Source organism: Gavia stellata, chromosome 17 (genome assembly GCF_030936135.1).
Source record: "Gavia stellata isolate bGavSte3 chromosome 17, bGavSte3.hap2, whole genome shotgun sequence".
Taxonomy (NCBI): Eukaryota; Metazoa; Chordata; class Aves; order Gaviiformes; family Gaviidae; genus Gavia; species Gavia stellata.
The window spans coordinates 4,643,737-4,661,066 of record NC_082610.1 but is presented as its reverse complement, the minus strand read 5'-3'; the positions used below and the strand labels follow the sequence as shown (position 1 = coordinate 4,661,066).

The 17,330-nt window shown below is 38.6% G+C and overlaps 1 protein-coding gene across 1 annotated transcript in view; it reads left to right on the top strand.

Annotated features, from left to right (window-relative positions):
- TPCN2 (two pore segment channel 2) overlaps positions 1-12,410 on the top strand; it is a 30,075-nt gene extending 17,665 nt beyond the window's left edge. The window contains exons 15-25 of the mRNA XM_059825970.1: positions 297-356; positions 442-570; positions 1,215-1,264; positions 4,101-4,200; positions 5,223-5,294; positions 7,993-8,066; positions 8,448-8,538; positions 8,661-8,743; positions 9,863-9,944; positions 11,493-11,578; positions 12,301-12,410. Of these exons, the coding sequence (XP_059681953.1) occupies positions 297-356; positions 442-570; positions 1,215-1,264; positions 4,101-4,200; positions 5,223-5,294; positions 7,993-8,066; positions 8,448-8,538; positions 8,661-8,743; positions 9,863-9,944; positions 11,493-11,578; positions 12,301-12,379 (906 nt within the window). The 3' untranslated portion in view covers positions 12,380-12,410. The remainder of the gene's footprint in view (positions 1-296; positions 357-441; positions 571-1,214; positions 1,265-4,100; positions 4,201-5,222; positions 5,295-7,992; positions 8,067-8,447; positions 8,539-8,660; positions 8,744-9,862; positions 9,945-11,492; positions 11,579-12,300) is intronic.
- The last annotated feature ends 4,920 nt before the right edge of the window (positions 12,411-17,330 follow it).

Genomic DNA, 17,330 nt, shown 5'->3' with positions numbered 1-17,330 from the left:
ATTTTTTTTTTTTTTTCTTTGTTTTCATTTGTGTTTTTTTTTCCCCCTGTTAAAAACTTCAGTTCTGTTTTTGTTCTTTAGTTTCTGTTCTGATAACCACTTTTTGTAGCAGATGTCCATGTTTGGCATGCTTTAGTCATGCAAAGTCTTAGCGAATACCTGCAGTTAAAAAATATATTCTGAGCTGCTTGAAAAGGTCTGTGCAAAGCATAAAAGACTGTGTTTTGTTCTTGTGCTTAAAAATCTGTTTTATGCAGCAGTAAAGCAGCAGATTCATAAAATATTTCTTGTTTAAGGTGGTTTTGGTAATGGATGCAGATAAGCAGCCATCTGAAAGAGATGACTTCTTCCTGGGGGTAAGATGCAACAGTTTCCTACAGTTACTGCTCTTCCCTGAGGTGTCAATAATTCTAACAAATATTTTTATTTTTGGGGGTGAAGGCGATCAACTGCTTCTTCATCCTATACTATCTGCTGGAAATGTTGCTGAAAATCTTAGCAATGGGCTTGAAAAGATATTTATCATACCCAAGCAATAGATTTGATGGACTTCTGACTGTAATTTTGCTGGTAAGCTTTTTGTTAACTTCTGTATTCCTGGATTTGTTGACTAGGATGATTAGGAACTGCAAGAGCTAGTAGAATTGCTTTTCATTCAACACTAATATGCTGAGTTAAACAGCATGAGCCAGTGTTGTGGTTTTCAGTGGCTTGAACATTTTGGTGGCACGTGGTTCTCTTGGGGTCTCATTTCTGGAGGTAGGCTTTTTTAAATTGATGGAAAAGGTGAGCTTTCTTATAAGCAGCCTTTTTAACGTTATTTGGAAACATCTGGGTCTTGGAGTAATGACATAGGGAATTCTGTAACATAGCTAAAAATCACTTTGCCTTTTGCATTAAAAAAAAAAAAAAGTGGCAGAAGATTATTGTCATTATTTGGTAAAAGCCTGAACCCCATATGGCAGGTGAGGCCAAATTCACGGTTAATGTAGTTCATTGTATATCCTTATATGTGTCACCGTTGGATTATGTGTGTACATTGGTTTTAATTTCAGGAATACCTAGTCAAATATGGCAATTTCAGAGCTTTAAAGTGAGTCAGATCAGCAGCTTAAAGATCTTAAAAATGTTTCCGGTCAAGAAACTTACGTAATTTTTGAAACTCAGAATTATACAGTAAGGTTTTGACTTATTTTTTTCTTCCCTAACTAAAGGTTTTGGAGATTGCAACTTTTGCTGTGTACGGATTTCCTCATCCTGGTTGGTGCGTAATCTCTGTGAACTGTTGCCCTTTGCTCAGTATCTGGGGTGGGTCAGGGGAATATATGCACATGTTCATACATGCTTATGTCATTATGCTATGATTGTCAGCCCAGTCCATAATTTACCAAACCTAGTAGAATTTCTCACCCTCGTGGTCACTAGAGGCCATGCAATATGGATAAGTGAAAGAAAATTACTATTTTTTTCTTAAAATTAAAATTTAGAGTTCTGTTTAGCTATTCTGAGAAGGATGCATTTTTATTGCTTGTAATCTGATGTAAAATAATATCTTAGCAGACCTATGCTTACTAAAGGTGCAGGAAGGAATTTGGTGAAACATACGCAACCAGCTACTAGCCTAGTATGTTTCGGTATCAGGTTGTCCATAAGCCCAATTATATGAATTCCTAAACAGCTGGTGAAACCCATTCAACCCTCTATGTCGAATGAAGTCTGAGTTTTGTTTTGTGCTGTAAAACTTAATAGAAAAATTCCCATGCACTTAAACTATTTATCTATACTGCAGTAGCAAGCAGTTGTATTTTGATTTTTTTTTTTTCTTAGGTTCAAGCAGTTTCTGGATAACTATCTTGATCTTTTTTTCATTATCAAAAGCATAAACCTCATTGTTTCGCCCCATAAAATTTTTGAAAACTGCCACCACAACAAAAGAGGAAAGCAGAGGACTTCTGGAAGATTTCCTGAATCTTACTTTCAGGGTGATTTATAACACATTCTGATACTTTGTTTCTTTATGCAAGCTCACTCTTGAGACACTGACTCTCCCGAAGTTTTCAGAATATTTTTTATGTTGCAATCAAGAAGTTTTCTTAAGTAACACTACTATCTGTAGAGACCTGAAAGATGTTACAGGTTGAAATGGGCTTATTTTTGAACACAGCTTGCACTCCTATCACTCAAAAGTGATGGTTGCCATAAAGATATTAATTGCTAACAATCTAATGGCATTAACTATTGATCTAACTTGTAATTGATTATATTTGGGTTTGACTTTGCCCTTTGATTTTTCAAGGTAGACAGTTGTTTGCACTACAGTAGTGAAGCGACAGTACTGCTTGTTAGATCTTTGTGTCAGTCACTGCAAACAGATTATAACCCAGATGAGTCATTCTGAGTCCTGATGTTGCTTGTGGTGAGTGGTGTTAGCAATTGCTTTGTCTGCAGATGTAACATCTTCAGGACAGGACTAAGTTGTGACCATTACTCTAGAATATGCATTCTATGCAGTCTTGCCTTAAATGATATATTTTATTATTAGAGTTGAATATATTGGTGATGCAAATCATGATTTAGCATCTGTGTTACCAAGGAGGTTTTTCATTAACATCTTTCGCCCCCCACCACCTGCCCACCTTTCTAGCTAAGAAGCATCCAGCATGCTGCTGTAAAAGTGACTAGCGACAGGGCGAGAGGAAATGGCCTCAAGTTGCACCAGGGGAGGTTCAGGCTGGATATTAGGAAAAATTTCTTTACTGAGAGAGTGGTGAAACATTGGAACAAGCTGCCCAGGGAAGTGGTGGAGACACCATCACTGGAGGTGTTCAAGGAACGTGTGAGCGTGTCATTGTGGGACATGGTTTAATGGGCATGGTGGGGTTGGGTTGATGGTTGGACTTGATGATCTTACAGTTCTTTTCCAACCATAGTGATTCCAACCATAGTGATTCCAACCATAGTGATTCCAACCATAGTGTAAAACTCAGGCTGAGATTTGAAGTGTGTGTTTGTCACCTGTGGAGCATGCATATCAGGAAGAAGGTTGGCAAGACAGTCTGTTAGCTTAGTGCTCTGAAGCATAACTTCAGCCAAGCACACCCTGAAGGATTAATGCAAATCTTTGTGTGAGTTCCTGAAGTGTCTTGCTATAGCATTATTTGTTTTGCTTTGTTTTCTGAAAGGACCCTCTTTGGTGTCTCCCCCCCTCCCTGTCCCAGCAAAAGGAAGGCCACTCTACCCGGGTATTTTAGTACAAACATGCAATTTAAAGAACACTATATGCATATTTAAGAGCCCAGGCTAAAAGGATTGCTTCCTTCATCAGTTACTAGAGATTCCTGTAGCTGAGATTCCTGCTGAGTAAATTAAATGTACTTCCTTTTACAGATTATAGATTTTTATATAGGATAATTCAGGCTGGAAGGGACCTCAGGAGGTCTCTAGTCCAGCCTCCTGCTCAAAGCAAGGGTGAACCAGGTTATTAAAAGCTTTATCCAGCTGGGACTTAAAAACCTCCAATGATGGAGACTTGTGCAATCTCTCTGGGTAACTTGTGCCTCTGTCTTACTGTCCTGCTGGTTGACACCTTCTTCGGTTCTTCCTTAAATCTAGTGTGAGCCTCCACTGTTTCAACTTACACCTACTGTCCCTTGCCCTCCTACTATACTCCACTGAACAGCCTTGCTCCTGTCTTCTTGAGAACCGCTTCATAAGTATTAGAAGGCTGTTGCTAGGTCCTCCTGAAGCAGGGTTCTCCAGGCTGAACAAGCCTAGGTCCTGCAGCTTCTATTTGTAGGGCAGGTGCATCAGCCCCTGACTGTCTTGTTGGCGCTGTGCTGATTTTGCTGCAGTTTGTCCCTTTCTTGTATTGGGGATTCCAAAACTGGGTGCAGTGTTATAGTCGGTCGTAGGTCATAAAGAGTGATTACATGAGGAAATAAAACTCCTTTTTATTTTTTCTCCCCAGATCTTTTAATATGCCATGGCTGTTAACCAAAAGTTGTGGGGAATTTACAGTTACCTGCTGTCCAGTAGATTTAATTGTGTCTTTCGGTCACGGACTGTTTCTCTCATTTGTTATTTTCTTCCATCTTTCCTAGGAGACCTGAGTTCATGGGCTTGTTATCCCTGTGGGATATGGTGCGGTTGGTCAACATGCTAATTGTGTTCAGGTTCCTGCGGATTATTCCTAATATGAAGGTGTTTGTTTACCCCTCCACAGTTCTGATTTCTTTGTTGGTCAAATTATCAATTTTGTTAAAGCCTTTAAGAATAGCATGTATTAGATTACAATTCTCTTGCACCTGAGTGGGATTATAACTCAGCTCTAACTGTCCAGACTATTGCACCGCACCTCACAAACTCTCTCTTTAGCTGGTTTTCTCCATTGAGGTGGCAGGGAAGTTATGTTGATGTGACTGCAATTGATGATGGTATTCTAAAGCGGGCAAACACATCCAGAAACACTTGTGCAGCTTGTGTAGTGCTTCAGTCTTAATTAGATGAGTGGATGTGGTATCCTTGAAGAACTTTGTACTCAGGAGGTGATAGATTTGCTTTCACTAGATACTGCCAGACATTTTGGTCATGTAAAGGGTTATTTGGGATGAATCTCTCTTTCCACTTTCCAAGTATGGGTATTTCCACCAGAATACCTGTACTTGAATCTGAAATCACTTTGAGTTGTTTGATTGTTTGTTATAATCCTGCATTTAGACTTGCTTGAAAGCTAAGCCCAAATTCATGTCAGGTGCAGGGCTTGTATCTTAGTTCAATAAATCATAAATATCTGCCTGATGTAATCAGAGGTCATGATGTCAGTGGAATGTGTAAACTGGAAATGGTGTGGATCAAATATGAAGCACTCAATCTGGAGCTGGATCAAATGGTGTGGATCAAATATGAAGCACTCAATCTGGAGCTGTGGGGCGCTTGTGATTATTTTTTTTTTCCTGTTCTAGTCTTACTAGACATATAGCCCTTTAAGCCACAGTGCCTGTGTATATTTAAAACTTTATCATAATGACTGTGTGTGAAAAGGACTACAGCATTGTCCATTTGTCTTAAGTACCTCATGGAAATATCACTGTATAAAAGATGACCTGCATTTAGATATAGCTCACTTTCCTGGTTGGTTTTTCTTTGACCTTTTAGTAAAAATAATTTGATATGGATTGGAAGTGTGATGAATGTCATGCATATAAAATTCTGCTTTGTTTCAGTTCATGGCTTTGGTTGTTACTACATTGCTGGATCTGGTAAAAAACTTGAGAGCCTTTGCAGGAATCCTTGTGGTAAGTCATAATGCAAGATTGTAATTTCCTTTCTTACAGTTAGCTATATAATAACATGTCATCAACAAAGTAAACAAGGTTCTTTGACAGTCACCATGAACAGTAAGTAACGTTTCACCTTAATCAGCCAGTTCTTCTCCAGGGCACATCTTGCAAAGCCGCAACAAACTACTGTTTTGTTATGGGCTGCGCGCAGTGGCAGCGCCTCATTTATCAGTTTCCTTTAGGAGTGCCTTTAAAAGATTGTTTGAAACTTCCTCAGAGGGCTTGCCTCAGGCTGGATACTCTAGTTTCAAATACAAATTCATCTGATGCTGGTTTTCCTTGCCCTGGCTTGCTTATGTTAAATTAAATAGCAAAACAACTTTAAAATTATTTTCAGTTGAGAAGGTCTTGAGATGGCATGTTTGGACATGATTTTTAAAAGCCTCTGCCATCCTGTTTTAGGTGTGTCTCTGTGGAGCATATACTCTGTAAACAAGTGATTAAAGGATGGATCGCAATGCGTGATGTCTATTACATAAATCCTCCATTTCCCAACTCTTGAGTTTCTGGCTTTGCAATGATGTCTTCCTGGTGTAGAGCAAAGAAGTGCCTGGGTAGTCTTTTTTTTGTTGTTGTTGCTGTGTTTGTTTTTTTTTTTTTAGGATACCTTAATTTGAGGTAATGGTTAGAGACCAAGGATTTGCTGTGTATTATGTATTGTCTAAAAAGTTGTTCTAGTCTATATTCTTAGCATGCAATTTACTCAGAATATCTGCTTTTATCTGTAGGGGAGGGGCCTTAAGCTGCAGTCTGGAAAGGTTTATGTTGTAATTTGAAATAAAGATATTGGTTCGGGCAAAGTTAAATTGTTACCAACTTTGTTGTGCTGTACAAGTCACGCTTGCCACTGGGAGCTACTCTTGAAACTGAGAAGTATTTTGGGGGTACGTGAGCTGGGAAATTAGCCTTTGCAGGTAAAAGTACATTTTAGGAGCTTAAATGCCCATCTTGCATATGCTAGGAACAGGTTTAGTATAACAAAAAACTTTTCATTACTCAGTTCGTTACTCAATGTAATAAGCTGTCTAAAGGCTGACTGGAGTTTTGTGAATTTTGCCTGTTCTTGGTTAAGTATGTACACCACGCTAAAGGAGCACATATTTGATTGTCACCCCTGTCAGAGGCTGGTAGGGTTGTGTTGTGGATAGGTGGGGGAGGCAGGGGTTGATGTTGCTGCTGAATCTGACAGAGCCCATATGTCAGAGCCTTGGGAGAGCAATTATGGGGTGAGCTGTTTTGTGCTTTACACTAGGACCCCAAAGCTGTGTTGCTACTGTCATGGCTGCACCTGGGCTGTAGCATTCTACTGGAAGCTTTTTTTATTCCTGAAAGAAATAGCTAAGATGGCAGGAGCCTGTAGTAATATACTTGATTTTATTTTTAGGAATTATGAGTTAGTGTTTCAATGTGGTGTCCCTACCCCTATATGTAAGACGTAACGCTCATGAAGTGGTTTAAGTGTCTGCTGCTAATTGTCCTTAATGCTGGGAGTGTGAATTGTAGTTTTGCACCAATTGTGAGGCAAGTCTGCCATGGTGTTTGCCACTTCGATTAATTTAATTTGCTTTTACTTGAGGCTACATGGAAGCTGTCACTGAGCTTCTACCGCAGTGAAGTCTGACTCCATCACCAGCTGATGCAAAACATCTTTCCTAATGTTAGTCTGGAACACATGCTGATAAAGTCATGTAACTGATTAGCTAATTTCTCAGGCAGTGGATGTTTTAAATATACCTTTTTTCAGAGAATAAAATTAACTTTATTATTGCCAAGGCAGATACCCCATCTTCTGGCAGGCTGTGGAATATCAGCTTCAACTTAGTCCAGTAGTGTTCAAAGTGCTGTGGTTTGTAGGTCAGAGCAGTCTCTCTTCTACACCTCCCAGACTTCCCTCTGGGGTCTGTTTTGTAGCAAAATACAGAAATATGACTAAAGACATTTTCATTTGAAGACTCGGCTTGTTTCAAGCCATCCTAGGACAAATGGCTCTTTACTCAGAGGACTGAAGTTGTAGGTTATTTCTAGAATAATCTTTATAGGATAAAAACTGCAAAATCACCTAGGCAACTGCTGAAGACTGTGAAAGGTATCTCTTTAAAAAGGGGTTTGCTTTTCTGACAAGTGAAAGACAGAAGTTCCAAGTTCCAAAATCCTTTGTGTTATTGAAACCTTTATTTATAGATGAATAGAACATTTTTAAATAAGTTGCTGGTGTAACATAAAATACTGACTTAGTTTTGTCCTTCAGTTAAGTGTAGTAAAAGCTTATTTTCACTGAATCTAGCAGAAAGCTCCCCAGATATTTAGATTATTCCTTGTAAATAAAAGGTTTTTTTGTTTTTTTTTAAGTCACTATTCTCCAGTCTTAACAGTTAAATATCAGATTCTGAGACACAGAAAAGTAAAGTAGATCATAAAGTAAAATGATTTAATGCATTTTAATAACTGAAAGTTAAATAGAATACTAGAAAGCAAGAGCAAGCAGTTAAGTAATACAGATATTGAGAAGTATTTTAGCTTTAATAGCTTCAGGCATTGTTCTTGACCAAATTCCTTTAACTATGGTACTAATAAGAATTCCATGTTAATAGCATTGTTTTCTTATTTAGTGACAGAAATATTAAAAACTAATACTTGCTTATATTCCTTCCAGGTGGTTTTCTATGCATTTGCTATAACTGGCATAACGCTATTTAAAGGTGCTGTTGTTCCCATGGGAAATATCAGGTAACATTCTAAACATCACTACTCGGAAAGAATCTGTTTTTCAAAAGCATCTGCAACTCAGTACCTCTGAGTTCTTTGTGCTTGGGTTTTGGGTTTTTTTCCTCCTCTTATTCTGGGAGCCACCCTTCTTTTAATGGTGAATCAAACAGACTTTTTTCATCTGTTATTCCTCCTGCTGCTTCATGCCATATTGAAATTGCAGGAACGCTTATCTGTAGCTTGAAAATTTACCCTGCTGTAGCTTAAATACTTTTTCTAACTAGTTCCTTTGTTTTCTGCCCATATGAGACTTAACTTCCTACAAGGCACTTGGAAGAATCTTGGGTTTACGGTATAGTACATAGAAAGCTGTTCTCACATCCGCCTGTAATTCTCTTATAGTGCTGTCAATACAACATACGATAACAGCACTCTGCAGTGTGGGACCTACGAACAGCTGGAATATTGGCCGAACAACTTTGATGACTTTGCTGTGAGTCTGATTGGTGATGGACTCCGTCCCTCTTTCCCTCTCTGCTTGTTCTTTTCCCTCATTTTCTGAGGCTTAAGTGTGTGATATAGCCACTCAACTTCTGTTTTACTCATGTTATTTAGGCAGCAGTGGTGACCCTCTGGGATGTGATGGTGGTAAACAACTGGCAAGTCTTTTTGGAAGCGTTTTCAAGATATTCAAGTCCGTAAGTAGCAGTAATAATACTGAAAAAGTCCCATATAAATCTAGCTTATAAGGTAACTGAACAAGAATTATACACACAGTACAGTTCCTATCATTTGCTAGGAGGGGTGCCACTTACCTTTCTTTTGGGTCAGTTCAGGTATAGGAAATAATACTTCATGGCTGTTGTTTAACTTGTGTAATTTGATGGTTGGTCTAGTGCTTCGTGGATGCCATGAAATCTGTGGTCACATTTAGAAGAGATTGGAAACTGGCTTGGTAGTCATCTTGCTCCAAAAAATAGTGAATGACTTAAGTGGATTATAAACAGGCTTGCAACATGTATTGGGTGGGTGGCTCTCACTGTAGAGCCAATCTCACAAAAGTGAGATATTAGTGAATTGCTGTAATTCATTTTGGGCAGCTTCTGTATTTTCCCTGTGGGTGAAAAATTTTTTGTAGACTTAATACCTTGGACATATCTTTCGTTTGTATTTAATTACTTTATGGGAATGTTTGAATGACCTGGATAGCCTCTGGGTTGAGCTGTTCCAGTGTTCCTTGGCTGGTTAACCCAGCATGTATTTAAGTTGTGAAATGCTCTTCTGCAGGCTGTTGTGTGTGAAATGTTTAACGTGGTCTGGTGAAGACTGGACAAGTTGTGAAAGAGAAATCCATTGAGATCTGCAATGAATGGAGGCTACCTCTAGCTCAAGAAATCTCTGAACTGAAAATGGTTGGAGATTGGGAGAGCACTTAGGGGCTAGCATCATAGGTATTTTGCCGTGTATTTGCACTCTTTCCTGTGCTTCCGCTTTTGGCCACTCTCAGAGGATAGTAGCCTAGATGGATCTTTAGTTGTGATCCAGTACAACTTCTACTAGGCTGCTTTTCTATCCCTTCAGAGTTCAATTAGTTACGTTAAGTGGGGGGGGAAGCGAGTCTGTTTGGCTAACTTAATGAAAGGCTAATATTTTTTTTATTTTTATTGTTCCAGACCTCCTCTTACATTAAGAAAGTGGTAGCGTTATCTTTCAAGAAGAAATGTGATTTCATGGCTCTCTTTGGTCACTTTCAGGCTGAGGTTACTTTACTTTTTTTACTGCCTACTTTACTTACTGTCTGTTAATTTGATCTGCAGGTGGGCAAAGATCTATTTTGTAGCCTGGTGGTTGATCTCCTCTGTCATCTGGGTTAATCTCTTTGTAGCTTTACTTCTAGAGGTAAGGAAGTGTGTTTATTTGCTATCAGATCCTGAAGACAGGTTCTGATTTGTGTGGGAAACAAAAAGAACCCAGACAACTTTTTTGGAAAACTATGTTGGTTTTGTGTGTGTGCTTATTTAATCTTTCTTCTTGCCTCCCTTTCCTTGAGATGTTGAGGAGTGTTTTCTTTTTCCTAGACAATTGTATATTTTATTTGCAACTTTGTCACAAATCTGGTTGTATTTCATTGAATGTGTACATTTGTTGTTACAGCTCACTCTCTATAAAGATGAAAAATATTCTAAGTATTATGAAATTGCTTGTCTCTTGTACATTAGCATGTAACTTCAGCATTAGTTACTCAAGCTGCAGGCTTTTTGCATTTTGATTTGTCAGCAAATGAAGTTAGCGCTTTAAATTTTACATTTTTATTTTATTTGGTTGTTCTGTGCTTCTTCCCACCCCAATTTGAATTATTACCCTTATTCAGTTCCACACTAGAAGAGTGGAACTGATTACTTACTTTGAAGAGCTCATCCTCTAGAGTCTTTTAAAGAAGCTGTGAAAATGTATGTACCTAAGCAATGCCATGAAGAACATGTAGTTCCGCTGGGTTCTTGTGTATGTGTACTTCTCTGCAAATCCAAATACCTTTTGAATTTTTAATGGTGAAGGGGCCATTTATTGGAGCCATCTATTCCAGGTTAATCATTGTAGACTTTTCTTACAAGTAATGGAAGAAATTGAGTACCTGTAGAGGGCACTTCACCCCCTCTTAAAACCTATGAAAATTTCTTTTGGAGATGCTCTTGTTGTTGTTGACTGAATTGAGAATTAAAATTTATTGCTGTAAGCAGAATGGCGAACTTTTAGACAGAAACTTAGGTACGAGTCTCATGCTGAGCCTCAGTCTTGCCCAAGAGCATTTCAGAAAAGACTTTCTCTTCTAACTGGAGGCTAATCCTATGAAGTCTTCTACCTGCTTACTTCTGCATGGCTGTGGCCAAAGTTTGCTGTAAGAGCCAAGATGCAGCATTCTGTCACAGGGGAGTGGGATGTCTCTATTTTTCTCCCTTTTTTTTGCCTGAGCTGTCTGTCTACTCCCTAGATATAGATTTGTCAGAGTAATTAAAAGGGATGAGGGAACATGACAAAACCAAAAGCTGAGTTTAAGTTGTGATGCCTGGACTAGGAGTATGTTTATATACTGTCGGGTTTTTAAAGAGGAAAAAATTCAAAGCAGGTGAACTCTTGTGGGTAGTTCACACAGTTAGCTTGGAGGCAGTCCTTACTAGGAGTAGAAGGCAGCAGGGCTGTCTTCTGCTCTACTGTTCTTTCAGTGTGTGATGAAGAAGTTATTTCATTCCTGAACAACAGCCTTGAATAAAGTAGTGACCTGCAGCCAATAAATATGCTGATGCCTAAATAAATCACTGACACTGTGTTAAAAACAAACCTCACCCCCCTCCCAAACCTTACTTGCAAACATATTGACCTGATGTAAGCTCTTTTCTGATGTCACCAGAAGTAGCCTTCAGTTTTTTTCCTATTCCTTTTACATTTCAGAACTTTATTCACAAGTGGGACCGTCGCTGTCATCGAGAGCCTCTTTCAGATATTGAATACCAGAGGACAGTTGAACTAATGTTCAGGTGAGTTGAACTGGGCTTGATAATTGATCTAGTTTTTTTATGTTGTTCTGTTTTAAAGAGAGTGTGCTCGCTGCAAGAGGGTGAAAGGCCTGTCTTTTTATTTCCTCCCTCTGAAGCAAACTGTTTCATCTGTTAGTTTGAAGAAATTCAGTAAGTGCTTTAGTTAGGCCTGCTTTAAGCTGACTTGGTAGCTTAACCTTCATATGCTTTCTGCCCATAGCATGATGGGAGAAGAGGTGCTGGGGGCCAGGGCGTGGGGAGGGGGCCTGTGCTGAGAGGGAGAAGAAAAGGGAAGATGAGAAAACGATGCATGTTCTTGGCTTATTATGAAGTTGTGGGTGGTGAGTTGATACTTGAGGATCATGCACAAGTGGAACTTCTGGTGCACATTGGATATTCAATAGTAGCATTGGGAACATGTTCTCATTTGGGAGTTTTTTCAGGAAAACAAATCTACTGACCTTCAGTTGTATTGTACTGTGTGCAGGAAATTGCTTCCCTGCTTCTTATGGGAAAACAGCTGCTGGTTTCCATGACACATCTGTAAAGGATGGATCACTTGCAAGTAGATGCATCTTTAGGGAGCATCAACTTATTGTAACTTTAATTCCTTTTTTCATTCTTGAAACAAGCACACGTTACATCTCAGTATGTGCATTGCAAAAACAAATGCTGGGAAGTTCTCTTTGCTGCTCCTAACAACTCATGCTTTTTCTTTGTAGAGATGTTTTGGAAGAACCTACAGAGGAAGAGTTAATGGAAAAACTGCACCAGCATCCACACCTGCAGTTATGTAGGTGACTGGTGGGAAGGACTGATTTATTTAGACCTCTGTTTTCTTGAGGTTGTCAGCTGGAAGAAACTGAATGGATTTTCTGAGAGGTGCTGTTAGGAGAGAGGCTTGTAGGACAGTATGTGAGGTTTTGCTTGGCAATTCTCTGCAGAAAGATGTTTTTTATTTTTTGTTCATATCTTTTTTTGAAAAAGATCTGAATCCTGCTAATTTGACTTGATTTTAAGTTGCAATTTTAGAGGAATATTGCAGCTGTTATTTTTATAAACTGTTGGTATCAGAATGTTTTATTTTCTTTTTTTTAAGAAGGGAAAGTATGTTTAAAATGACAGTGCACTTTAAAACACGAACTTTGTAACCACTAAGCCTGCTACTTTTTTGAGCACAAGAAAATGGAACTGCCTTTTCTGGTAGGTGAGTGTGGCAAGGGCTGTGCCCCGCAATTCATGAATGGATTAGGCAGGGCCAGAAAAAAATCCTTCATCTTTTTGTAGCGAGAGTTGAAACACTATTTTTATTGAAATGTGACACCAGCATATCTTACCAAATTTTCAGGAGTTAATTATGTCAGAACACAATCAATTTCAACTTAGTAACAGGGAGTGCCTACTTCACACATCCTCTATTTTGCTTTGCTTTTGATCTAGGGTTTGTGCTGGTTGCATCATGCTGGTAAATTTGAGAGCAGTTATAACTTTGAAAACCACAAGAGCAACTGCTCCATTCAATGTGGTAAAATTGAGCTCTCCTTTACAGCAAATATTCTCATTCTCTTAGTGAACCTCTTCCTTTTACTTTCTTCCAAGTCCTGTTCTACACTCTATCATATTCCATGAAAAAGCTGAGAATGAACTTTGGCTGGAATGTAGCACCATGATCACTGCGAGTCTCCTGCTTAAAGTGGGGGGAGGAAAAAAAAGGTTGAATGGGATAATCAAAGTGCTTAGCAGTTCAGGTTTTTCATTTGAGTCTGTGGGAATTGAAAGTGCTCAACCAGTATTGCAAGATCACATTCTTTTATGGCTTAATGACCACATGCTCTATGCCACTAACTTTCACCTGGGTAATACTTTTTGGGTAAATAACTTTGTCAACATATCTGAAGTGGAGAATTAAGTGAGCCGTGTCCATGTGCTTTTCATTATCTCTTAGTATTCCTCTAAAAAAAGGTGGGTTTGTTTGAATCTTTGTCACATAACTAGTAAATCATTATGAAGAATAGAATCAATCCCAACTACTATCTTTATATGTAAAAATGAAACTACCCTTTGGGGTGCTGCCTTGTCATTGAGAAACTTGTCACCAAAATAGACGTTATGGTGATCATCTCTGCATTGACAAAGGCTTGGGGAAGGTAATTGGCCATAAAACACTGCTACTATTTATAAGTTATTTGATCCTTTTTTAGATAACAAAACATTTTTCCGAAGTGCCAACCAGTCATCCTGTATACTTTTCCTCCACTTTTTTTATCATTCATCTTTTTCCTTCTTTCCTGCGTAAGGGAGAGAAAAATATCTGGAATGATGGTGCATTTGAGCTCAAAAGCATGTTTCTGCCTTGTTGTCTCACTGTTCAGAAGTTGCTGGTGATTCTTGTTTGATTCTTTATCTTCTGCTTATATTTCCCTTGAGCTGTGGAACAAAATATGTGTTGTAGCTTGCATGGGTGTACAACAAATCTGAACTGAGCTCTGAGCTACTCCTGCAATCTTTCTTTGCTTTTGTAATTTTGCCTCTTAAGCCATGCTGTTGTCTGTGTTCAGTCTCTGTTCTCAGTAACTCACTTGCACTGCTTTCAGTGGCATTACCGTGCTTATTTTCAGTCATGCACTTGGAACACACATCATGGCAGGCAGATAAAGTCATCAGCACACAGTTTTTCTAGATTTGAGTTTGTTTTTTTCAGCATGGTTTTATGTCAGGATGGTTTCTGCTCCTTCTAGCGTGATGTAATCACTGCCACCAATTTACTGGCACTTATTAACAGAGGTTAAATACTTCTATTTTACCTTTTTACTTTATTTTTTTTCTACTTTTCTGAATACTTGAAGAAGTAGCTTTGCCTTGCCAAAAAGGAAGTGGCCAGTTCTTATCAGCCTGCAAGTTGGTTGTGTTTTTGGTCTTTTAAAGTTGTTTGGGCTTTTGTGTTGTGTTTTTTTTTTTTTCCATTATAGTCCACTACAATCTACCAAAGCAACACAAATTGGTGTGGGATTATGATAAACATCACAAATGTCTCCATTATGCAATCTTTGCATCTGGACAAATGTGAAGAAGGCTTCCTGAAGGGAATAGTCTTAGTCTTGTTCTTGTTTCACATTTGTGTAATTGACTGAAAGTGTAACTAGAATTTAATACAAAACTGTGGTACCTAATGTCACTTGTACTGGAAGATGTAAACGACCAAAAGTCTTATGCAATAATTGTATAAATCATGAAAATTAATGTATGTAACTGGGTAAAATTTGAGGTTTGCATTATTAAAAAAAAAAAAATCCTTCTCCTTCTTAAAATATGAAAATAATTGGGGTGTTGAAATGATTCTTGTGGTTTGTTTTTGCCCTTCCCCCTGCTACTGATTTCTCTTGTGCTCAGCATCTGTGCTTCCCATTATCTTTATTAGTTGAAGGCTGGGTGCCTGGAAGAGGTTACATGCAAATGGGACATAACTACCTGGTTTCAAAATGCAGGATCTAAAGTATGTTGCTCTGTTATTCTCCAGTTCTAGAAGCGCATAACATCATCTCTAGGTACTTGATATGCTTAATTTTTAAGGTGAAACTTCATTGGAACTGAGCATTGAGGGTACTGAGCAGCCTGATTTCCATTTGCGTTTCAGTCTTTGCATCTGCAAACTAGGTATTCCTTCATCTCTTTTTTTTTTTTCCTGAAAAGATCAGCGCAATAAGCATTCTCATAGCATTTCAACTGGGACAAATTGTGCACATAGTTTAGCAGAGGCAATGGCATTCTTTTGAAACAGGTTCTGGTTTAGAAGATTATTATTTTTTTTTTAAGCACAGAACAAAATCAATTCTGGGTCAGGCTAAAGGCTGAAGTTTGCTGATGTCTCTGACAATGGCTGTGGCGGATGCTTAGGTGAAGCATGTGAAAGCCAAAGGAAATAGAAGGTCATCTTGCATTATTAAATAGGGCTCAAATTTGTCTAGCTTCTGAAGGAGGGCCTTAATCACCAGACTGTTGGCTAATTTGAGATTCCTCAGATATTTTTTTTTTTCCTTCCTGATTTGCTATGAATTTGTATTACTTAAAGATTTAGGAGTAGAGGGAGGGGATGGATGCGATTGAAGTGTTCCTGATTCTTTCAGGAGAAATACAGAAATAAAGCGAAAAACCTCACAAGCACGCTTAACTATGAAGAAACTTAAAAAGCTTATATTGGCCAAAGCTGCAAATAGGGCAGCTAGAATAACCTAGTAACTGTGTAGAAATTACAGACAAAGGAAGAAATAATGTCTCGGGTGTCAAGGGTTTATGTGAATAAAGTGCATAAGGTGTGCTTTCTTGGCCCCTCTTTGTTGCAGTGATATATCTCTTGACCCATTTTAGGGACCATTGCTTTTTCATCCCTCCAACAATTTTTAATGTGTACAAAAATACAGGGACATACAAAGCTATAAGAAAAAATGGAGCCTGTAGGAAACTGATGCAGGGTATAGATTAGTTATCTCTGAAATGTGAGGTAAAGGTATCATCATGTTAGACGGTTTATCTTTTCACCTGCCAGTATGTTACAAGCAGTACAGAGTGTTACCACAGCTTCTGCTATTGTTTAACATTGTCCTTTAGTCAGATGAAGTCGTTTCAGTATTCCGTCTGTCTTGGGCTTTTATTGAAAACAAAATAAAAATAGGTGTCTGCCTGCTTTTTTATATAGGTGTTGATATTTTTTTTTCTTTCACTAGATATTTGTCTAATTAAAAGCCCATTCAACTGATGTGAGTTTTCCACAAATCAAATGGTTTTGACTTAATCTGCAGTCTTTATAAACATTCAGAGCCCTTTGTTATGTGAACTCTAGGTAGAAATAATTTGGGGGTGGGGGGCGGAGGGATAAGACTTGGTTTCTATTCCGACTCTAAGCACTTCACTATATAGGACGCTTTCAAAATGACCTTGATTAAACTAGAGGAAATTGCCAAAAGTATTGAAGTAAAATTTGAGAGCTATATATGGACTGTTACAGTTTAGAAGCACAAAATGTAGAAGTACATGACAGGGAGTAAGTGGTGTTAGAAGACAAACATTATAGGGCTTATAGTGTACTACAAATTGAATGAGCTAACAGCATCTGAAAGAGATCAAAAGAAAATTGCTTTGTTGTAATTTGTAATAGTACTTCCTTTAGGCCCACTATTCCCATTTTGGGCCTTGCATTTTAAAATAAACAGGTGGGGGGAGGCATTTGTTATAGGACAGTAACAGAGGTCTTAAGAAATTTGGAAGCTGTGAGTTGGGAAGAACTTTGAAGGAAATAGTTTGTTCAGGCAAACGAGACACAGGCAAATACATTTTTTTAAACAATATTCAAGTATGTAAATGGTTGAGAGGAGCGAACTGTTGCTGTTGTGTAATCTCTGTGTGCCCATTGTAGGACAAGTTGTAGTTTAGATCTCGGCAAAAAGAGTTGCTAGATATGAGGGATGCTTCGTGACTCTGAGCACTGTACTCTGGGAGGTCACAGACTCCCCTTCCCTTGAGTGCCCTTTTAGGAAGGGTTTGACTGTCACCTGCTACAGCTTTGTCTGGATGTTTGTGAACCTGCCCCTGCTTGGTGATGCCTCAGCTGGTCCCTGAGATCCTGTCCCGCCTACCTCTCTGTGGTTTCACTGGAAAGAATTCCCATGGCTGTAACAAACCTAGCTTTTTTTGTTACAGCATGTGCTGTTGGTTCTAGCTAATGGCTTACAAATGTTTACAGCATGCAAGTATTTTG